Source organism: Triturus cristatus, chromosome 2_2 (assembly GCF_964204655.1).
Source record: "Triturus cristatus chromosome 2_2, aTriCri1.1, whole genome shotgun sequence".
NCBI classification, from domain to species: Eukaryota; Metazoa; Chordata; class Amphibia; order Caudata; family Salamandridae; genus Triturus; species Triturus cristatus.
The window spans coordinates 351,688,385-351,713,523 of record NC_140582.1 but is presented as its reverse complement, the minus strand read 5'-3'; the positions used below and the strand labels follow the sequence as shown (position 1 = coordinate 351,713,523).

Here is a 25,139-nt window from a genome sequence, read left to right as displayed (position 1 = left end):
CTTCCTAGGCACACCACAAATAATTCCAAAAGTCATCAACTCTGAGACAGGGATTAAGGCAATATCTGATCATGCACTGGTCCAAATCGTATTGGAAATCCATAAAAGGTATAGCTACAACAAATCACTGAAGACTGAGACACACAATCACTCAAAAAGACAGATCCAGGAGGTAATCAGTCACTCACCATCAGGCTGAAAATGAAAAGAACAGCATCAGCATTAACATCCTTTGATAGACCCTTAGATCCGTCACTATGACCATTGTGAAAGCCATCTCGGCTAGAATGAATACAGAGAAGAGCGAAAAGAGATACAATATAAACTTATACAATTAAATCCCAGGTTAAGATTCAAGATACAAACAAGGAATAGTACGTTTCTCTGCACAAAACAAAACTATTATAGTGTGGGGGGATGAGGGGGGGGTACAAAATGCTTGCTGTAAGCATAGAGCGAAAATAGCCACACAAAAAAAAAGAAAAAAAAAAAAAAAAAAAATCGATTCCCAAAGCGTGTTAAGAGTTTAAGAGTTTGTAAAGCGCGACAGCTGCCCCAGCAAAGAGGCATCCCGGTGCTGAACAGCAGAAAAATGACCACGCACGAAAAGGCACAGGAAGGCCTACAGAGAGGGGAAAAGAAAAGTTTTAATGGCTTTCCTGAAGTGGAGGTGCTTAGTGAGCCCCGGAATGTGGGCCGGCAAGGAAGTCCAAAGGATGGCAGCTCTGTTCCGAAAGGTACGACCTCCGGCGCGAACCCTTCTCACGCGGGAGATCACTACCAGGCATTGTCCCATAGAACGGAGCGATCGCGTGGGGGTGTAGGGTAAAAGTGGGTCGGTCAAGATTTGTGGAGATGCCAATTTCAGGATTTTGTAGGCTATACACAGTGCCTTAAACTCGATTCGCCTAGCCACAGGCAACCAGTGGAGAATGCGAATGGCGCTTGTCACTGAGCAGGTTCTGCGCAGACCGAGGAGGGATCTTGCGGCCGCATTCTGGAGATTACCTATCAAGGGTCAATATCACACAACAACATTCTGCCACACTTTTGATCCACTTCTGATTTACCCTTTTAAGCCTCTCTCAGAGTCTGATACATTGTCAGACTCCATGCTAGAAGTTTTGATCACAGATTCCGAAGCTTGGAAAAAACCATGTGTTGTACACCTCTTATAGGCAGATTTCACTCTTCAGAATGGACAATAAACTGTTCACAGGAGTCCTGGCCTATAGACTGAATCCCCTAATACCCAGTCTGGTAGACTAACAAGTCCCTATTCACTCCAAACTACAGCACCAATATTAAATGGGCCACGCACACCATAGACTAAGTTAAGAGAACTAGGAAAAATGCCCTGCGTCTAGAAGTTAAGAACGCGTTCCATTGGGTCTTCTTATCCTTATTTGGAGGAGACCCTAGTAATGTTCGGCTCTGTCCTCAAGTTCCATAAATGGCTATTTAGAGAATACACCAACCCAATTGCAAGGGTCAGAGTCAATAGGATCTCTTTGAATCTACCAGTAATACAAAGGGACATGAGGAAAGGATTCCCACTTTCACCAGCTCGTTGCTCTCTATGGAACCAAAAGGTGAGGAGATATCAGTAAGTAAAACCAGAGTGATGCATATAAATTACAGATGTATGCAGATGATGCCGTAGTCTTGGACGCTATAAAATAACATCCAGGTATACAGAAAAGAAGGAATTTGGGAAAGTTTCAGGGTTTTACGTAAACCTGCTGCAAAATCTCCAATTAGGAGAACTCTCTCCAATAAAGAATAGGAGGAGCTCTATGACAGATCTTTAACCAAATTCACCAACTTATTTGACAGGGAATCCTTATGAAAAACAGCAATGTGCTGATAAGTAACTCTAGTGAGATTAAACAGCAAAGGACTCCTGTAAAGCGGTGAAATACTGACGGAAGGAAATCCAGCTCTACAGGCATGTTGCTTCACTTACCAGGACACTTCCCAAAACTGACAATATTGGGAGGTAATCTTGAATGACTTGAATCTATTCTAAACACAAAAGCACAGATTGACAGCTTAGATCTTAGGCTTTTTCACCAAACAAACTTACCCTGCATTCAATAAAGGGCAGACTAATTGCATTAGCACAGACACCCAATCAAAGGGTCTGATTTTATTGGGCATAAAGAATTTAACCACAACAATAAAGCATCAAAACAAAAGCTACAAAGAAGAAAATATAGGCACCATTTCTAAATTTTTCATGTGAGGAAGTCCGATAGCTCACCGAACCTAAATACTTAAGAGTTTTTCAAATCACACATCAAAACCAAAAGAACAGGGGTAAACTAAAACATTTAGAAGACCATCCTAGAGCAGGGAAGGATGGGTCCCAGGCCAATACAAATAGGGTATGACACCTCCCCTTCTCCAATACAAGACAATAGCAACCTTAATGACTAGTGATAGCACCAGCTAGTGCACGTCCTAGGGGTGGCAGAAGGGTGTTAAGTTCATGTATTCTTTACTTTCCCACCGGTTGGTTGTTGTAGGTGGAAGCATTGTAGTGTAGTTCCTATATCCCCGATAGGCTCTGCGCATTGGAATAATGTACACTATAGTTTTGACATAGGACTGAGTTCAGTATGTCTCTATCAAGTACATTAAACTTAATTATTTGTGTGTGCCAGCTAATTCAGAGGTCACTAGAAACTTCTCGAATAAACAAGAAGGGATTCGTTTCTGACAACCACATAAACATGACAACTTTGTTTCCCTTAGAATCGGAACAATCTCAATCATGGAAACAATAGATAATGGTTTCACTCAGTCAATTGTGCATGCTTCGTTTCTACAGAGTTACACAGAAATAGATAGACGGGCGTTTCAATAAAAAGGGTTTATTGAACAGTCTTATTTCTCGTGCAAGAGATATGAACTGCTACAATCGTAAGACAGAATGCGAAGTATAATATGTACAGCGTTAGCAGCAAGATAAAATAATACTGCAATAGCATGGTTTGTAGCTATGGTAGATATTCATAAAAATACATACATAAATAACAGGCTAAAATGTTAATACTCATCTGATGCTTCTAGCTAGTTCTACCCCAGTGTACCTAACCCATGTGTAGTACGAGGTAAGAAGTAGGTGCTGTTTGTCTATAGTCTAGTTTAGCTATAGTTGCCAAGATTTGCCAAAAGTCCCTCTAGATTCTAGTCCGCTCCATACCTTAGAATAAGTGAGGTTGGAATCTCTTTCTGAGTCTCGATCTCTAACACCCCGCAAGGGGAGTCAGAAACACTGGAGCTGGATTCTCTGCGAGGAGGATGACAGCGTCTGGTCAGTGCATCAGGCAGGGACTTGACTTCCTTCCGAACTTGCCGTGGCGAGCCGCGTCGTGCAAGTAGGTAGCCGAACCGTGGTTTGCCATGGTAAGTGAAGGTATATTTATACCTTGAAGGCGTTTAGGAATGCCAGTATTGGAGGTAAAAGTCGGGCAGAAGAACGTCATGAATGAACCCCTAAGGAATAGATGTTCATGCATAATAAATGAGTTCTTGGAGAAATCAATATCCAAGCAAGCGTAAGTCCTTAAGGCTTAAGAGTCTGGTTTTCCAAGAACTCGTTGTGACGTAGATGAACGGATGTAGGTGGCCATGCCTGTATTTGGTTAGCATGGATAATGCCTAAATAAGGGTAGGATTTCTATGCCTAAATATGGCAATGCGAATTGTGCCTATATAAGGACATGAATCAGGAAACCTATATACGGTATCTGAATCAACACACATCAAAACCAAAGAACAGGGGTAAACGAAAACATTTAGAAGACCAACCTAAAGCAGGGTAGTATGGGTCCCAGACCAATACAAATAGGGCATGACACCTCCCCTCCTCCCATACAAGACAATAGCACCAGCTAGTGAACGTCCTAGGTGTGGCAGAAGGGTATTAAGTTCATTTATTTTTTACTTTCCCACCAGTTGATTGTTGTAGGTGGAAGCATGTGTAGTCCAAATAAGTTAATGAACAGGAATTGATCCATAAATCTGGGGTGGGGGGGGGGTATTTAAAAGCATTAGCACCAACTCATTTAAAGTGTTTGTTTGGGTTTTCAGCAAGAGAAATATGTATACAAGATAACGAGTAATGGTTTAGTGAAAACCATGACCAGTGTAGATCACTGCTAAAGAACAGAATTGGTACTAGCCTCAAACGTATATTTAACCTTTAAGCAAGCATATTGCAAACAGCTAGCAGCAGAAACTTACATACACTTTAAAACAAAAACAAAAAAAGCTGCTGCGGAAAGCTCAGTCATACTTCGGTGAGCAGGAAGAGAGGACCACTGTGGCTACAAGCTGCACTAGTTTAACCAAAAAGAACAGCTCAAACTTAGTTGATACAGAATACAGCTTGAAGGGTAGTTGCCAGGACCCTCTACTGACATCAATTTCGCCTATTTCACACCAATAGACTACCTCTCTTTTCCTGCCAAAATTAAGTTTAAGGCCCTTATGTTGCCCCAAAAGATCAATATAGGCATGGTAGATTACCAAAAAAAGTTAAAGTCATCACTATGCACTAACCCATTAACATATTGAGCTCCAGTAAACAACTTAATAATCCCTCAAATATTAACTGCATACATTCTCGGGTGAGATTTTACAACTCAAGCAAACACGAAGCCTAATAATCTGCAATTCGCAGAGCACCTACTCCATTTTTGCAAAGTGTTCCGATGCTATTGTTCGAAAACATTAATGGAGCAGGATTGTTCAACATTTTTGGACAGAGGCCTAATTTAAAATCCTTCTGCACAGAAACAGAAATAAAAAAAGAGAACCCAGTGGCCGTCCACAGATCTAGAAACTATGGAAGCAATGCCAAAATAGGGTGCATTTCATTCTGTATTCATAAGAGTGGTACAAGACAGGTTTTAGTGGATGATTGTTTTTTATTTGATAGAAGAATGTGCTTACATTATCAGGCATACATTTTTAATATAAGTGAATGGATGAAAAAGAACAAGAAATGCATGTTAAATATTATGAAGATACACACCACATACCAACAGTCAAGAGTTAAGATGAAAAAACTGCATAGTAGATTTCTGGGTAAGACCGACCTTACTAATCAGGAGTAGACGGAATGACCAGTCCCCACTTATTTTTCAATCATATAATGCCCTGGTCTCCTTTTTACAAGAGGTAATGCCACCTCTAACCTTTATAGTATAGCAAATCCCACCACTTTCCTATAAGGGGGTGGTTTAATCCACTCTAACGCAATACATAACCCAGCCACTGAAACCGCCTTAAAGACAAAACATGTAGCAACTATGCAATAGCGTGTGGGCCATTAGATGTAGCACTAGTGTATTGTCCTATTGTTGTATGTCCTAAATACGCTCAAGTTTTCGTGACCCCACTGCTTAGAAGCTACAGACAATCCAATACCAACCAAAACAACTGAAAGGGTGTATACAATGTATCATAATATAGCTCCATTTGGTGCATTAGGAAAAGTTTAATGAAGTGCAATGTCCAAATATATCAATAAAGAAAGTTCAATTAAATTCTTTGAGAGTCTTGTATGCAAGTTCAAATCCACTCTTATGGAAGTTTTGATTTAAAAAAATTGCACATCAGCCCAGCCAACTCGTTTCATCCCTTAAGACTTCATCAGGGTTGTAAATTAAAAACATCCATAAAACAGTATGTAACCAACGTACAGTTTATTGTTTACAATTTATCAAGACATGTACACACAACTATTACATATCACATCATTATAAAAAACAAACTGCAGGAAGTCTTGGGTTTTTTACGATACATTGCACACTACATTTCAGTTGTTTTGGTTGGTAGAAGACAAAAAATGGGTTTGAGTGTGGCATACCATCTTCTGTGTCACACACCATAGTCTCAGTAGTTTATGCTATATCTTCTTGTAGTAAATCTGATATTACGGTTGCAATCCGGGTCCAGAAGTTTGGAATCATAGTATAGGGCAAAAACATTTGTAATTCCTCTACGTCACACCTTCCACACCAAGGGAAATTAGAGTTATTGCATTTCTATTTAAACAGTTCTCTTGGGTATAAAACATAAAATGTATTTCGTACTGTGGCTAGCGCAATCCTGCTCATCTAAATATTCCATGACCATTCGTGAATGCTCTATTTTAAATCCAGCATTAGTGGAACTTTAATTATACTTCTATGGAATTTTTTGGCTTACCAAAATTGAATGACCTTCCTCCATCAATTTGTAAAATGCTGTTTCCTTCTGCCTTCCAACATAGTGACACTGAATCAGTCTGCTCCTTATTTTTTTCCCTACAATGGATAAAAAATGAAAATGAATGTTAAACAGAAGTCAAAATGGCAATCCCTTTCAGGATTAGGGAGCTTAATGGCAGGTAGTTCACGATAATATAAATAGGATCCTCCCCTCACACCCATACCCTACGGCAAAAAGAGCACCTATATTTAATCTGACTATTAAGGCCCACGAAAGTCTTCTACATCTGATTATTCTTTGTGGCCATTACACACTTCCTCCACATATCCGATTGCCCACCCTCAACCCAGTTTGTACTTTCCAGAGGATTGACATTCTGTACAAGTCAGAAACATGTCTGAATCATACTTTGTGGCTAAGGAGGGTTACATGACAGCTAACTTTCTAAAAATACTAAAACTGACAAAATGGCAAGTAGTGTTGATACTCAAATATACTGATTATAAAATACTCTAATGAACACCTCCCATGTCCAGAACCCAAAGCTCGGAATCTGCTTTGACTCTTGCAGAACACAAGTAATATCAGGTCGCTCACAAAACAGAAAACCAAGCTGAACATTATCTTCAGGGAAAGAACAGCTGCAAAAGAGCAGAAAAATGCACTGCATATTTGCCATTCAGAAGTTAATTTCCCCCCTTTTCCCAATCAATCAGGTTTAGTACAGTTCAGCCAGAAGTTACCAGTTGTTCCTTAATATTAGACTGCTTTCGGTGAGATAGTAATAAGGATTAAGTGATAGAAAAACCCAAAGTAGAGCTACCATAACCAAAGAAGTGTCAATAAATTGACTTTGTACTTAAAAACAAGGGTTATTGGTATAGACAGGGACGTCTTGATAAATCTATTTTACAATCAAAGAAGACACAAGACTGTTCTTCCAGTGTTTCCACTTAGTGACTGTCCCTCTGGTGGAGGTGATGACATTTTAACCTTGTTTGTAGTGCAAGGGTCTCATCAGGACTAAAATTCCCTGGGGAGAATATATGTATATTAATCATAATTTATCCTGTTGTAAGGTCTGGTATGCCTCCCTGATTTAGGACAATCCTGGTGTAAAAATGTCTGTGAGGCGGCCAGATATAGTTAGGATTTTTTAAATGGTTACAGCTCAGGATGTGACTCCTTTTTATCCAGATGGCTTGCAGAAGAGAGACCGGGAATACCACCTACCCCGCTGCATAGATCATTGCAAATCTTTGATGAGGTAAGCAGACACAGTGTTGCCAAAATGTCTGCCTATTCACAGGAGCGGTAAGGACCAGAGATTGCTGTCTTTAAGGTAAGGACAATGCAGACTTCGTTCCCTGTTTTTTATATTGTACGACTGGTCTCTTTGGCAATGGTAAACGTAGATGTAACGTAAATAAGGTTAAAGCATGCAAGATTGGGTACAAGTGTTGCACAATATTAAGTTATGGCGCTGCATAGAGGGTAGTGTGTTTATCCCAATATAAATTTGGAAGTGGTCAATGTGGGTGATTTGAAGATGGGAGTCCAATATTTGTTCCAATATTTTGACATAGAGGGATGGCCGAAAGGCTGAAATCTTTCAACTTTACCTCGAATTACGATCTAAACACCCAAATTACTGTCCTGGACTTAAAGTCCAGAAGTCAATCCATTGTCTATCAGATGCATGGCTTGAGGGTTATCCTCTCTTGAGCGCAGAGGGAAGTGACCAGTTACTACCAATTTAGTTTACAGTCAAACAATTGTGATTAATATTCAGAAGTATTTAAAGTGTTCCTATTTTAAAAATGTTTTGATGATGAATGTGTGTATGCATTTAAATAGAAATGTGGCCACAGAGTGAAGACATTTTATAATGTTGTGGTGTTGTATAATGTTTAAATATATGACTAAAAAGACACATTGATGAGTTTCTTACGTGTGAGGACTAGTGTAAAATAAAAGAAGAAATATTGAGTAGACAGATAACAGTTAGATTATAAAACTGCTAGGAATACTGGGGACTATGAAGACTCCCTTAGAACACATGCAAAAGGCCTTTCCAGGTGATCAGAAAAGGTTACAAAAGTATTGTAATAAATGGTTTAAAGTATTGTAATGAATGGTTTAAAGTCATTCAGAAATACACATATCCCTGGCCAAAGAAAGGGACATTGGATGACAAAATATTACAGCACATTGTTACACACCTTAGGAGTAAATACGTAGGAGCTAAATTGCACAAGTGAGAAGCCACTTAAGCCTCATGGCGAGTCTTCTGTGAAAAGTCCAAGGACTCTTTGAATGCTGACACACCTAAGTACCCCGTCTGCTCTCCCACCTCCATATCATTCTGCAAATACTTCCCCTAAGGTACCTGGTATTTATCCATTGGCACAGCTAAAGGAAGCCGCAGTGGGATGTGAGAATCTTGAAGGTGAGACCCCCTTCATAATCCCTGAAAGGATTCCCTAGTGTTGTCCCACAGATGTCAAAACCAAGACACACAAGTACTCCCAGACAACAAGTAAGGGTGGGTGACTCAGTTTAAAGGACAATTAGAAGCACAGTCTACACTGCATTTAGATCCAGCCTCTCCCCAGGAGGGTAGAGGTGAACAGCAGGGTCCAGGAGACAGTGAAGATCAGGCACTTGTTTCATTAACAACATCGAACTGGTTACAAAACAGAGATATGACTTGGAAGGATATTAAGGAGCGAATATCTACCTCACAACGAAGAGGTGCAGATGATGCTAGGTGTAAGGACTATGTAGACAGGGTTGTCAGTATGGCGTGATGGCCAGTATCTCCAGAAAACAATTAGGGTTTTAGGAGGACTGATGATAACTTTCCACCTTGGCAGAAGGTCATGTCAGTTTCACCAGAGAGTGAGGATAGAAGAGATGCAAGGAAGGCAAGGAGAGAAGGATGTTGGGATAATTTGTTAGGACAAATTCAGGGAAGTATTGGGAGGATGGCAAATAGAGCAGAGTCAATGTATAGGAGCATAGACAACATGGGTGAAATACTTAGATCACCAAAGGCTCGGCAACCTACGGTTGCAATTTCAGGGAACACATGGCCAGCCAGATCCCAGGAAAGGATCTTGTAGAGTTATAGGAGAGTTGACACTACATGACAGACCAATGCAGCAGATGAGTGTTCAATCAGTCCTACGTGGCACTGAATTCACCCCAGGGAGATCGTCACCGAAGGGGAAAATAGTTGGTAGAGTGTTGTAGCCTATGTGAATAATTTAACAGAATGGACTGACGGTTTAGCCCCACAGATGAGTCCATGGTCACGGGAAGGGTCTTTCAATTCACGTGACATGGTAAATGTTGAGTATTCCATTCTCTGTGGTGAGGGAGATCCAGACTGGGGTTATCCTTGCATGCAGAAAGGTTTGTGTGTGTGTCAAAAATATGCCAGGCAGCACAACCCCCCAACATTCTGTTACTCCTGTACATCAGATGCTCCTGATACAGGAGGCACTTGGGGAACCTCCTTCTGTTCCTTGGTTACAAATGGACAAGGAGAATCTTTAAAAGTTTATATCACAGCTTAAAGAGGGAGCGGGAAAATAGATTAGGTAATTTGCAAAAACAACTGCAGGCATTACCCTGGCTATAGGGGACATAAAGAGTTCACTTAGTTCTCTTATAGGACAAGGTTTTCCAAAGTCAGTCCTCGAGGGCGGGATGTGTCAGATTTTTAGCATATCCCCGTAGGAAAGTAAAATCTACTTTCATGGTCAGCCCCACTTTTTTGCCCGTGTCATTATGTTTTACTAACTGGTCTGACTGGGATCCTGCTAATCAGGACCCCAGACACTGTGCTTCTTTCCTAAATTGGACCAGGTAAGTACTTGGGTACCCCCTGATTGGCTACTGATGTACCCTTGTAAGTCCCTAGTTTACGGCACTATGGTACACAGGGCATAGGTACACCAAGGGTCCCCCCAAGGGCTGAAGCCTGTATTTTGCCACCCATGGGAGACCACTAAAATTGAGACAACAGGCCTACCATTGCAGTCTGTGTAAGCTGATGCTAGCACCACTTACTACAGATATACATGTCCTTATATGTGAGGTAACAAACTGAGTTTCAAACAGTTACCCGAGGGCAAGTGTCTAGGTTTGACAAAGTCTACTGGAGCGATTACAAGCTATGCTCACAGATTAGGTGGATGGTCGCCCGGGACAATTTTAAAATTGTATAACTCCTTTTGCAGTTCTAAAGTCTTATATGGAAGTGAGGTCTGGGGGTTTGTGAGGACAAACAAACTCCAAAATGAAGAAAAAAGTTATCTTAGAAGTTTGTTGAAAGTCCCCCAGAGTACCCCTGCTTTTATTATACACGAGGAGTTGGGGGTCTAAATATATTTCTGACCTGGTGGCGGCAAAACCCCTTTTGCGTTGGGTAAACATATGGTCCAATGAGGAGACAGGTTTTTAACAGGCAAATAATTCAGGACTGTCGCTCTCTGGACCATGCGTTGAAAATCCAGTGGCTGAATTATGCAAGAGAGACCTTCACCACGCTTGGCAGATCAGATTTGTTCCTCCAGCCAGATATGGTGTGTGCACGGGATAAAGCGCTTATCAAAGATCTATTTTTTAAATATACTGTGGCCCAAAGGGAGGAAACCGAACTGAATAATCCAACGGTTAGAAATTATATTTTAGTCGTGTCAACACAAAGCATCGAACCATACCTAACCCTCATAGCCAGTGCCCATGATAGATTTTTAATTACGAGGTTTAGGTTAAATTTGTTTCACAATTTACTGGCTGTACCTGCGGGGTACGTGGCACATCCTGAACAAAAGTGGCCCTGTGGCTGCGACACTAGGTCTCCATAGGATACCCTACATTTTGTTCTTCTATGCCTGTATTACTCAATTCCGAGAAAAGTGTTTCTTAAGGGGTTTTTAAGGAATCTCAGATTCAAGCAGGCCAGTGTGGCCCTGCAGTTTTTAAAACTGTCCCCACGTTTTTACCTTTTCTGTGTCTCAAACTTTTTAAGATCTTCTTTAAAGCTAAGAAACACCAGGGGATCATACAAGCAGAAGCCCTCCTATTGAACCTGTGTATTAATTAGGATAGTTGGTAGAGTCTTCTATTGCTTTTTAGTAACCATTGAGTACTGTTTTTACTGTATTACCTTGCCCTGAGAGTTTCTTTTACCCTTATGATCACTGTTTTTAGAATGATGTGTTGATGAAATTGTATCTTTTATGGTCATATTTTCTTATATGCAAAATAAAGATAATTATTATTGTTATTAACTACACTTAAAACCTGTAAGTCACGCTAAGGCAGGTCTTTCAATCCGGAAGGCAGGGTGCTCGGTTATAAGTGTAAGGGTGCCCCTGCATGAGCAGGACAACCCTACAATTCACAGAGTCCATTCTCCCGAGTTGTAAGTGCATCAGCCATTACGATACATAGAGTGGCCTTGCGTCATTACGATGGCTATCTCTAAACTGGTTGGAAAGAACCCGGTCACGTTTGGTATCGAACATGTTGGAATCCTACCCCAACACCGTAAACTGTATTGGAGGTATGATTCCATACACTGTAAAGCTCATCCTAGATGCCCTCAGTGCTCCCGGTACCAGTCTTCTAGACCTGTACAACAAACTATGGCTGCTGCCAACCATAAACACGATTCTGCCCTCCTACTGCTGAGCCATGCTCGAGCAGGGGAAGGCAGGAAAATAGGTTTCCGGTCACTGGGAGGTGTGACCACCTCCTAGACAGGACTTAGTGTATTGGGACATGGTGGGGGCGCTTGCCAGTGCCACTAGACTGCTTTGAAGGGCACATTTGGTGCCCTTCTTGCATACTCCAGTTGAAACCAGTTCAGGGAGCCGCTGGTTCCCGCTCTGGCACGAAACTGGAAGGACATAGGAGTATCCTCCCCACTGTCCAGCCCCTCCTCTGGGAGGGACCAACCCTTTCCTTAGGCTACTTAAGGGCTTACCTGTTGTTGGTTCCCTAGATTAGTCGTGGGACAAGATTCAGATCTGAAATCACTTCTTCATCCGTGTGGGCACTTTGGACTTCGCTTTGGGAACAGAGACTGCAACTGGGAAGACTCCTGCTGCTCCTGGCCTTGTCGTTTTGCCAGCCTTCTGCATCATCTGTGCTCCATACAGGTTCTTCTACAGGCCTGTGGACATCCAAGGCACTCGAAGCAAAGGAGTCACTTACCTGCATCTGCAGGCACCGCAGCAAAGCTGGCAGATCTGCTGTTCCTGAGCTCCTATGGACACCATAAGGTTCAGCAACACAGGTGGTGGTTCTGCAACTCCCTCGAGGCCTTAACAGAAAGTTTGATGCCAGTACCCCTCGTCGGAACCGCTGGAGCAGCACGTCTGTGCACCGCGTTGAATTGCTGTTGCCAAGGCTTGTTGACTTTTCATCAGAGATCTTCAGGCTCCAAGAAGCTCCAGCCTCAACTGCAACCAAGAACTCCGCCTGCACCGCATCCTCTGCACCATGGCCTTCTTCATCATTTGGTGAGCTCCTCGAGGTCTTCTGGCGACTCCTGTGCCTTCGGCCCGTGAGCCCTCTTGAGGGCCTTCTTTGGCTCCAGTGGGCTCCCCTGCTCGCTCAGGGTGTGCTCAGATTTACCTGCTCATGGTGAGTCACTTAGATCTTGCTGGTCCCGACGAGGCACCTTTTTCGACTACTATGTTGCTTGCCTTTGCCATGGCTTGTTGGTGCCCCTTCAGGACACTGACCCCACCCCTGGCTCTTGACATCTGACTTGGGACAGCGTGTGAACGGCTCCTGGTCTTCCACATCGTCGCCTGGTCTGCACAGCTAATCATCCTCACTCTTGAACCTCCCGACATCGGTGCAGTGGACATTCGTCTTCCATGCCTCCTGGTCACTCCTGAACGGTATAGACTCTGTCCCCTCTGCTTGCAGGTACCTCTCATCTTGAATCCACCTTTGGGTTCCACCGGATTCTTTCGCCGTCTTCACCAGCAGCATCTTCACTGAACTCCTCTGTTGTGGTCTACGGCGGTTTTTGACATCACTTCGTACCTATGCACCCGGCTTCCCAGGTGTAGATATCCTGGTTCCATGGGGTATCCGTGGATGGGGTGACTCTCTAACCTTCCATCTTCCACAGAGTTTCTTCAGGGTCCACTGGGAAGGGTCCTTCTTTAAAACTGCAACCGTGACTTACCCACTTACTTGTATTAAGCACTCGTGTTAATGCTCTACACACAGCCTCCATGGGGTTCCTGGGTACTTACCTTGGGTAGTTCCTTGGGTCCCCGACTCTTCTACATCTTCTGGGTTCAGTCCCGACTTAACTTGTCGTTCGCGTTCCACTATTTTAGTATATGGTTTGGTCTTCCCCCGGAGGCCACTGTGTATTTGTGCTACTTACGGGTTGTATTATCAAAGTATTGAGTGTATTGTGGTTATATCTCCAGGTAGGAGATTTTGCAACGGGTTAGTGAGCGTTTATAATAAATACATATTTTTATAACTACAATGTGGTTCTTTTTCACTTAACCTATACCATAAGATTAAGTGCTGGTAAAACAAGCTGCTTTACACTCATTCTGGACTATGCCTGAAATCTGGTCTCCACAGCTACCACTTAGAGAGCGGTCTAAGGTTGTAGAAGACCACTAAAATCACCATGAGGGTTGTCTGGATTAGTGCAGGGTGCTACACTTACATAAATGAGCACCATATACTAAGCCAGCCTCCTACAATCCCCATTTAGGTAGATGTGGTTATCTTACAAATCTGGCATGGATCCGACCCACCAGGACCGACTTTGGAGAACCCCGTTAAAGGAGTTGAGACCGACACTGTTTTTCATAAGGCTGGAGTGAGAAATGATACCCTAACTGCGACTAGCCAAGATGGGTTCCCATTCAACTTAGTCTGGACAGTGGTCTGGGATCAGCTGAGGAAGACATACCTTGATAGGCCAGACATCTGGTCTCTCATGGGTCAAGCAATGCAGCCGAATGAGGATCCCGCTCAGTTTCTCAGCAGGATGAAAGAAAAATGGGACTCAAGAGGTAGGGCAGGATTGGGGCGCAGCAGGGGGAAAAGATGTTCTGCTTTTTAATACAGTAAAGAAGGGTTTACCCTCTGATGTGCAGGATAATCTTGATAATATAGTGGCATTGGAAGGTAAACCCTGGACAGAGATACAGAAACATAGAATTCATCTTTGTAAAAATAAACAGGAGAAAGAAGAACAAGCAGGAAGTAACAGACAGCAGCAGACAAGGTGGTACAGAAGAAGTTGGCAAAGAAAGGAGCAACCGAAGGAGCTGTAGTAGCAGCTACCACTCAGATGACTACAATGTCTGTGACATAGGTCCCAGGGACCACTCAATAGCAATACCCACAATAGCAGGATAGTGATGGGGCACAAGGAAGTAATATAGGAGGAATAGGAAGGGACAGGATAGGTCCCCAGAGGATGGATCAAACAGGTCATTGTCACGGATATAGCCATTTCATTAAAGATTGCAGGAGTTAGATGTGATTAACAAAGTGGAAGGGCAAGAGCTTATAGTCAGCCAGGAAATACAGTAATGCAGCCAGTCAAACCTGCAAATAATATACGTACCTCAGATGCCACCATAAAATGTGCAGCAACCAATAATGCCTCAAGTGCAACAAGTGCCGCCACAGCAAAGTTACCAAACGCCCCACATGGCAACTGGAGGTGTGATTGTGAGAGGAAATCCTTTCCAAACAAATTATGTAGGAGGATCCAAAGAATGAAGGTGCTCACAGAGTAGTTCCAGGTATCCAGTATTGTCAGTGACACACAGGCTAGATGAGGAACCCACTGTGATGGTAGCCATCACAGATACAGGAGCAACCCAATCTTTTATTAGAGAGGGAGACCTTCCAATTTCTGATAGATCAATGGACACACAAGGATTCTCTGGGGTTGTAATGAGGGTGGTTTACTAAACCAGTGGAGATGTACAAAGGCGGGAGGTACTTTGACGGCTGTTTACCATTCTCTTCCGCTGCCCCAGCTAATCTATTGGGGAGAGATCGTACGCCTAAGTTAATATGACAATTCACTTTGAGCCTGATGGTACTAGGATTTCTTCTACGCCTGGAGTTCCACCTTCCAGGATCTTGGCTGTAACAGCAGATTATTCAACTGGAGATCACATCAGAGCTCGACCCACTGATATAGAAGCCTTTACCACAGCAGTATGTGGGAAGGGAGGTCCAGTTGCCTAAAGAGTTCCTTTTCCAGCAACAAGGGCAAGATTCTTGGATACCTGGAAATGAGTTCATACTAGAGGCCGTAGAGAGAACACCGACCAAAGGTACTTTGATAGCCTGTGATCATAACCATTTTTAATGGGCATGCGTTATATTCATGAAGTCAGGTAAAATGGTTATGGAAATACTGGATGATCAACTGTTTGATGATGATTCTAAGAACACAGTTACAGTCTTTCAGGATAACATACTGTTGACAACAGTATTGAAAGTATGGACTGTGCACACCAAGTAGAGCCTTTGATTTGGTTAGGGATGTAGCTCTTTCCCAAGTACCAGACACCTTGTGGACAAAGGGTCCCCATAATGTAGGCCTTATTCATACTACTACTACACTTAGAATTACATTGAAGGAAGATGCTCTTTTACCAATGGTGAGACAATATCCCCTTTTCAAAGAAGCAGATTAGGGCATTGCCCCTACTATACAGGTGTTACAGCAATGAGTAATTTCCCCTGGTGTGTCTTCTAGTAATACCCCTACTTACATGGTTAAGAAGTTCAAGGGTAACACTTGGCATATGGTCAAGACCAGTGCCCCCTGAACGATGTAGCAGTACCAGAAGTTCCAATTGTTCCTGGCCCTTCCATTATTTTGACAAATATTCCCCAGGATGCAAAATTTTAATCTGTCAAAGATTTCAAGAATGCTTTCTTGGGGGAGGAGCCTAGCGCCTGACCAAGATGGCCGCGTGAGCTTTGAGCTCCCGAGACCCACGCGCCCTCCGTCGACTATCCTGTCTTCAATCCTGTTTTATATGCACGGCATCTTGCAGATGACTCGTTATGGAGGCGATTGATGCCGCCCGAGTTCGGATCGCCCACCGGGAACCGGAGTTGTGCACGGCGGAAGATTGAGGCCTGTCTCCGAGGGATGCCAGGGGCTGGCGTTGGCAGGATGCCCGACCTCTAATTGAACAACAGCGGCCAGGCGAGGTGTGAACTGTCGGACGGAGGATCCCGTCCTTTCACTTTCACGCCCTTTGTCTGCCTTGGCCCGGGAGTGCTTTCGGCTGCTTTATTATCCTCTGGACGCTCTGCGCCCTACCCTGGCTGGCTATTGCAGATCTGACTTCTCCTGCTCCCTCTACCTGAGAGAGGGCCGTCTTTTTGCACCGGACTGCTTGGAGCCAGACATGTCGGGTAAAGCAGAGGTGGATCGGCTGAAACCCAAGGCTACCAGGCGGGGAGCCTATACTCAAGCCAATAATATGGATCGGTATGCCCAGCAGAAGGGGTCGCCTGGTGGATCGAGCCAGTCGCTGAATGGACAGAAGACTGCCTCACCTCCGGCCTCGGAGCTCTCGTTGCAGGACGTCATGGGCGCGCTCGAAGGGATGCAGGCCTCGATTGGGAGACAGTTTGATGCCCTGGCGCACAAAGTGGATACCATCTTGGTGGACGTTAACCTGATCCGCGCGGACTTGGGCAAAACTAATGAACGGGTAAAAACCCTTGATCTCAAGACCACGGGCCTCGCTGACGATGTCTCGGAACTTCAGACTGAGGTTCGTAAGCTGCGGGCCGAGAGTGACCTCTCCGCCCGTAGGCTCGAGGACTTTGAGAGCCGGGCCAGGCGCAACAACGTGCGCATTATCGGGGTCCCGGAGTCCTCGGACAAGGTTTCTGTAGACCTTCTCGTGGAGGACTTGGTGCTTAACCATCTGAAGCCTAAGGGCCTTGGGAAGTTCTTCGCAGTTGAGCGAGCTCACAGAGTGCCGGGTGGGAGGCCCAAGGTGGGAGCTCCACCGAGACCGATTGTCGCCAGGCTCTTTCACTTCCGAGATCGGGACGCTATCCTGCAAGCATCTCGGGTGACGGGCCCGTTCCCTTTTCAGAACGCGTCGGTGAGTTTCTATCCTGACTTCACCCAGCTGGTGCAAAAGCAAAGGCAGAGCTTCCTGGGGGTGAAGAGACGGCTTCGGGAGAGGGACCTGAAGTATGCCATGCTTTTCCCTGCCAGATTACGGGTGGTGTATCAAGACCGAACTTTCTTCTTTGAGTCGCCTGCTATGGCCGGTGAATGGCTGGACGCTTTGCCCCGACGACGGACTGGTGAGGATGCCGCCGCAGACGGGGACAGTGGCCGGGATGGGCAGGGTTGATGCTTTTGGAGCCGGACTGACTTGATTTGGTTCCGGATGATGACTTGAACTGATTGCAGTACAATACGGAGGGTTGCGGGAGGACGATGGGAGCTCTTTCCTCCCTCAGGGTACTTTTTGTAGATTTGGGTTTTGGTAGGGCGACAGGCACACTGCAAGTTGGGGGGGCTTTGTAAGCTGCAGCAGGGGTGCAGGGTGGGGGGGATAGTTGGGATTTTGGGTTTGTTGTTGGGGGGTTTGTTTTTGCAAGGCGCAGTAATCATTGTCAGGATTTTTCCATGGTGGCTCTTCGGGTGTGGGGTGGGTCTCTTGTGGTGTGGGGATGGGGGGTAGGGGTTTAAATGTTCTTAGCTGGAATGTTAATGGTTTGGGGGATCGCATTAAGCGGGGGATAGTCCTGCAGTTCTTGAAACGGTCTTTGCCGGATGTCGTCCTACTGCAGGAGACACACCTTATAGGTAATACTTGCCATGCTCTTAATAGGAAAGGTTACAAATTCATAGCTCACTCGGGATTCTCCTCTGGATCCAGGGGTGTGGGCATCCTAGTTAGAGCTTCACTACCGTTTGAGGTGAACTCCACCATTGTTGATGATAGGGGGAGGTTTGTGGCGGTGGCGGGGAGGTGGGAAGGAAGAACTTTGGTTTTGGTTTCGGTCTATGTCCCTCCAGCCCTGCAGGCCTCCACGTTTACAGATCTGGGTAGGGCCTTGTTGGACCTCCCGGAGGGTATGCTAGTGGTGGGGGGTGATTTCAATGCTGTCGGCTCTGGGCTGCTGGATAGGTACCCGCCCAGGGACACCGGGGGGGCTCAGAAGTGGCTTCCAGACTTTCTAGACACACTCGGCCTGGTAGACTGCTGGAGGCTCCGGCACCCCACACAGAGCCAATACACCTTCCACTCCGGGGCGCATGGTAGCCTCTCTAGGATTGATTACCTGCTCACTCTGGCTGCGCATGCCTCATTGGTATCTGAGGCCAGGCATATGGCGCGGGGCATATCGGATCATTCGCCAGTGTGGGTCCGGCTGGATGTCGGGCGCGAGGGAGGGGGCAGGGTTGCTCCTATTAACCCCTGGTACTTTCGTGACCCCAAGATGCGCAGTGCGCTGTTGAAGACAGTTGATCACTTTTTTAAGGACAACCAGGGGTCCGTTGACTCGGCCGTGTCGTTGTGGGAAGCATTTAAGACCGTGCTGAGGGGAGAGGCCCTCTCCTTGGTAGTGGCAACCAAGCGGCGGAGAGATGGCGAGGTTATGCAGGTTGAGGAGGAGATCGCGGCTTTAGAGGTGGCCCTGGAGGAGGAGGTTACAGAGGCCTCACTGCATGAGCTGAGCCTGAAGCAAGCCGAATATAAGGACCTGGTGACGAATGCCGCCAAGACCCTCAGTAGAGAACAGCAGGGCTGCTTGTATGATGTTGGGGATAAGGCCGGGAAGCTCCTAGCTTGGCTGGACAAAAAAGAACGGGTTAATAGAGTGGTGCCGGAACTGACGAGAGAGGGGGGAGAGGTCGTTGTTGACCCTGAGGGGATAGTACAGTGTTTTTCGGATTATTTCCGTATGGTTTATGCCTCAGTTTCGGATAGGCCGACCGAGGACTCGCTTGACCTCCTGCGGGACATCGATCTGCCCTGCCTGTCTGACGTAGATAGGGACGACCTCGATGGAGACATAACGGTCGATGAGGTGGCGGGTGCCATCCGTGCGCTGAACTCGGGTAAGGCCTCAGGCCCTAATGGTTTGCCGATTGACTTGTATAAGCTGTTCCCGGATAGGGTTGCCCCTCACCTGCGCGCCATGTTTGTGGAGGCGCGGGGGGGTGGATCCCTTCCGTTGGACCAGAGACTGGCGACGATTGTTGTAATACACAAGGAGGGTAAACCCCGAGATAAGTGTTCCTCCTATCGGCCAATATCACTCCTTAATGCTGAGCCGAAAATTCTGGCTAAAATTCTGGCAGGCCGCTTGATCAGGGTGCTCGGAGACTTGATCCATCCGGATCAATCCGGCTTTATCCCGCACCGTAACACTGCGTTGAACCTTCGGCGCCTCCATGGAGTGATTGCCAGGGCGGGCACGATCCGAGAACCAGCTATTGTGGCATCTCTCGATGCCACGATGGCTTTTGATACGGTGGAATGGGCATATCTGTGGGCAGTGCTTGCCAAGTTCGGCTTTGGCCCTGGTTTTTTGAGCTGGGTGAGGTTGCTGTATGAGGGTCCCCTTGCGAGTGTTGTGGTAAACGGGCGGGCGTCGACTCCGTTCCAGCTTGGGAGGGGAACTCAGCAGGGGTGCCCCTTGTCGCCTTTGTTGTTCGCCCTTGCCCTCGAGCCGCTGGCGGCGTGGATACGCTGGCATCCGGATATACGTGGACTTAGGTGGTCGCCCGAGCACGAGGACCGTATATCGCTCTATGCCGATGACATCCCGTTATATCTCGCCTCGCCCAAGAACTCGCTTATAGTGGTTTGTGACGTTCTGACGTCCTTTGGCAGGAACTCGGGTCTCGTCATCAATTGGAGTAAATCGTATTTGTATGTTCTGAGCGGCGAGGTTCCGCCTGTCCCGCGAACGTGTTCGATTCAGATCGCCCAGCAGGGCTTTGTGTACCTGGGGATTTTTATCTCCACTGACTCCACCCTGCGGTATGAGAGAAACCTGCTCCCCCCACTGGCGCGCTTGCGGCGGGATGTTGCGGGCTGGCGGAAGCTGCCGCTCTCCCTCGTTGGGCGCGCCGCCTTGTTTAAAATGATGTCTCTCCCCCGGTTCCTCTATGCCTTGCAGAATACCCTTGATTGGGTACCGGCCAGTTACTTTCGGGAGGTTGAAAGCCTCCAACGATCGTTGTTGTGGGATGGAAGGCCGCGCATAGCGATTGCCAAGTTGACGCTTCCGTGGTACGACGGGGGTATTGCGCTTCCGGACATTCGACGCTATTATTGGGCCACCCAGTTGAGCGCGATTAATCATGGTTTCTATGGTCCGGCTCTAAGCCCCGGCTATGCCATGGACCGATGGTTGCTGCACGGCGGTAATTTTCATAGAGCGTTGTACTCTCGGGCGCTGGACTCGTCCCTCACGGGGCCCACTGGGGTGGCGGTGCGCGTGTGGAGGTTGGCGACTGACTCGTTGGGCTGGAAGGATAGGCTCACCCTAGCTACCCCGTTGTTTGAATCTGAAAAATTGGGGAGGCTCTGGCATACGAAAGGTTTTGATAAATGGGACTTGATTGGAATCTCCAGGGTTGGAGATTTGCTGATTAAGGGGAGGGTGAAGTCCTTTGAAGAGCTGCAGCAGGAGTATGAGTTGGGGAAATCCGAGTTCTTCCGCTATGTTCAAGTGCGTCATGCCCTGCGATCAGTTCTCGTAGACGGTGAGAAGGTGCCTGAGTCCTCTCCATTGGAGGATCGGATCCTCGACGGCCATATGCCGGAGAGTACGATTTCTCTCATATATAAGAAATTGATAAATGTTCGGGCGGACCTGCTGTTGGGGCTGAGGGACCAGTGGACTAGGGACGGGCTCTAACTGGATGACGAGGATTGGCAGTCTGCGGTCTCCTCTCCTAAGGAGGTCGCGATCCCATCACGTCTGAGGCTGGTGCAGCTCAAAATACTCCACAGAACCTATGTTACGGGGCCTAGGCTGGTTCATATGGGATTCTCTGAGGAGGGTTTATGTAGGAGGGGCTGCGGTATGGTGGGTACCTTTATGCATATCATTTGGGAATGTGGCATTATCATGGAATTCTGGAGGAGAGTCCATACGGTGATGGGGGAGGTGACGGGCATTGTTATGCAGCCGGAGGCGCGGTGCTGTCTCCTGAATGTTTGGGGGCCTACCGATCACGATGAGGGACAGACCCAGTGGGTGACCCTGGGTAATATGGTGGCTAAGCGAGACATCGCGCGCCTGTGGGGCTCAGCGGGTCCCCCCACATTGACTGCGTGGAAAGAAAACATGGACTGGAGTATGCTAAGGGAAAAGACAGTATATTGTGCTAGAGGGCGCCCCCGGAAGTGGCACGCCATTTGGGGGAGGTGGAACCAGTATAGGGGGGGCATATGTCTTGCCCCTGATTTGGATCCCCCCGATGAACAGCTCTCTCCTTAACATTCTCTCCAGCTTTTGTATATGTATCTGATTGTTAATTGACTTTTTGGGCCTCTGCTTTTCCCCCCTTTTTCCTCTTAACACAGTGTTGTGACTGTTAGACGAGGGGGGTCTGCTCTCCCCTGAGGGGCAATCACCAGTGGTATTCAGTGTCCTTCGCCTTGCTGGGGTTTTGTGTGAGTTTGTGTTTATTTAAAATAGAACCTTTTTTTTTGCTTCTCCTCTATGCACTGTGGATGTTTCTTTGTTCTGCTTTCTCAAAGCTGCCGAACCTCCGGGATGTCGGCTGAATAGCTGTGTCCATGTTTTCAAGAATAAAGGTTTTCCAAAAAAAAAAAAAAAAAAAAAAATAGAATGCTTTCTTTACCATCCCTTTCATCCAGTCATTATTTGACAGCTTACTCCTATCGCGGGATTCAGCATTTGTATTCTTCTTTGCCTCAGGGTTATTGTGAGTCCACTAGCATTTTCAACAGAGCAGTGAAAATGATCTGTGACAGTACGTTGCAGCAGTATGTCGATGACATATTAGTTTGTAGCCCCATAGAACTGTATAGGAAGGATACAATATACCTTCCGGCTATTCTCGCAGAGAGGATACAAGGTAGAGAAAGACAAAAGGTCAGTATTGTCAGGAGGAGGTCCGTTACCTAGGACAATTACGGTCATTTTTTGCTCATTCTGTATTAGACTCTGAGGATAATGATCATGACTGCATCATATATTCCTAATGAATCTAGTCAAGCAATAGAAGATCCTATTCCCAGTGGCACTCTCTATTTCGTTGATGGCTCCTCTACTAGTGACCAGGATACAGGATTAAAGACACACGGGTGCAGCAGTAGTCTGGGCACAACAGCATGATTCTTCAGACACACTCCACATAGTATAGCAGTTAACACTACCAGCACATTATTCTGCACAAGCAGGAGCACAGATAGCGGATCTTAAACAAGGAATAGGAAAAGTCATCACAATCTATTGAAATTCAGTTTATGTAACTACCTCGGTGTGTTCTAGCATTATGGGATGGAGCAGGAGAGGCTTACTTAAGTCAGACGGGAATCCTGATATGCCTAGGAATCTCTTTGAGGCTTTAATAGAGGCACTTGCTTTACCACAGGCAGGGACAGTTGTGAAGTGTGCAGCACATACAAATGGACAAGATTTTGTGTCACAAGGTAATGCATTAGCAGACTGGGCAGCTAAAGACACAGCTAGGCGCACACCCCCATCTGTGCCATCAGGTTCACAAGTGCATGTTTTAGTAGCCCAGACTGCCTCGCTGTCGGAAACAAACCCTACACAGATAATGTTATACCTCATTATGCTGACACGTCGCGTTTACATCTTCGTGAGTTGCAAGAAGCTGGTCCATTGCATGAGAAACACTTATGAGAGACTAGATGGTGCTCCCAGTCAGGGGATAATTTAATATATAGAAATATATCTACAGGTAAAAAAGTGATGCCTCAGGCTTTACTTATGATAGCTCTTGATCATTTGCATTTACCAGCCCAAACCTCGAGAGATCATTTGTCTATGCAAATAACACAAGATTGGTTTGTTCCCAATTTGCATGATATGCTTACCATGTACCACCATAACTGTACTGTTTGTCAACAATGCTCTCAGAATCCCACATTGAAGGTGATAAATTATAGCATACCAAAACCACAAGGTTCTTTTAAAGCTCTCCATCTTGACTTTGTGGACATGATAGACAGGTGCAACTACTGTTGGTTTCTCATAGTGGTGCTGTGTCTTTTTTCTCGATGGGTTGAAACAGGACCATGCGTCCATTGTGATGCTAAGTCAGCTGCTACGTTTGCAATTCGTGAGGTGATTCCCCTCTGGGGAATTCGAGAAGGGATAAGATCTGATAACAGCACTCACTTTGTTAATGTAGTTTTCACACATCTAATGACAATGTTAGGGATAAAGAATAAACGATCTACGGTTTAGCATCCCCAGAGCAATGACATTGTTGAGCACCTAAGTGGCTTACTGAAGAATAAGATCAGCAAGCAGTGTGCCACTTTGCATAAAAAGTCGTTGTATTGCTTACAATTAGTACGATTCTCCCTTAGGAGCACGCCTAGTCCTGATCATCGGCTAGCACCCCATCAGATAGTAACCGGGAGAGTCAAGAATATGCAAATATCTGCCATTAGAAGTGAGGTACAGGGAGAAAGTACAGCTGAAATCTTGAATGATGAAATGCATGTCTATCTCTCTGAACTAACGAAAGCTGCAAAGTTTGTTTCTTAACAGGTAACCAAAGCACAGGAAGAGAACACCACTGATGAGGTCAATCTTCCCATTGTGCACATAGACAAAGAAGAATTTGCAAGGAATTTTGTCCAGAAATGTAAAGACCAGAGGTTTGACAAGCTTTTACAGGTACAGTGGAAGCCCCACCCCACCCACCCCCTTCAAGGTAGATAGATGGCAGGAAGCCATGGATCCATCCAGTGGATGCTCAGATGACGACAGAATCACATAAAATACCGCCAGCAATGTATATGGAACAAGGATGGGGGGGGGGGGGGCGAAGAGATTGGGACCGTAAAACTACCCCTGTCCATCTCTGCCTTTGGAGAATTTTTGGAACCAGCAAAACTTAAGTTATGTATTTCTGTTTTCTTTTTCCTTTTTTGCCTCTTGATACTATAATTTCTACTATTGCTCTGTATAGTAATTTATATTTAAGCTCTAATACCACACATGTGCGAAGAGAACTATCTACTCAGGTCAATGTGTCCCATAGTAGTCATACTAGATTGTTAGATAATTTGTGGTGGCAACATATGTCAGACATAGGATCAGAAAGCAAAGATTCGTGTTTCGTTTCCTCTTTAATTCCTCATGCCACAGGATCAGATAGGTTACACTCAACTGAAGAAGAACCTCCAAGAACAGCATTATGTCTTTTACTTCTCTACCTGTGTAGGATTAAGGCCCGAATACAGCCAACACTTTAGGGTAGTACACTTTCTAGTTAATGCTACAAAACATGACTCCTTAGCAGATGTTTTATATATCCTCTCACACAGGCAGGATATTAAAAATGAGATAGCATGAATGAAGAAGTCATCCAACCATTGAAGAACGGATACAAATGGTCTTAGGTTTAGAGTTTTTAGGAGTAACACACCCGCTTATTGAGTGCAATAGTTATTTAGTAAATCCTTTACCCTCAGATTTTGTTTGAGTTACTCTGATCAGTTTATGCCCATGATCGATGGCATTCATTCTGATATTGAATTTTCTTGTAGGGCCATGTCTGTATGAAATGGTATTGATATTAGTCAGGATACAGTAAGAAAGTGTACGCGTATATGGGATGATAATGTTGCAAGATACACTTGACTGGATAG

General features: G+C 45.4%; 1 protein-coding gene across 2 annotated transcripts in view; it reads right to left on the bottom strand.

Moving 5' to 3' along the window:
* CENPE (centromere protein E) overlaps positions 1-25,139 on the bottom strand; it is a 1,911,253-nt gene that overhangs the window by 1,877,125 nt on the left and 8,989 nt on the right. For both annotated transcript variants that reach the window (XM_085641421.1, XM_085641422.1), the window contains exon 2: positions 6,223-6,320. In XM_085641421.1, coding sequence (XP_085497547.1) covers positions 6,223-6,320 — 98 coding nt within the window. The remainder of the gene's footprint in view (positions 1-6,222; positions 6,321-25,139) is intronic.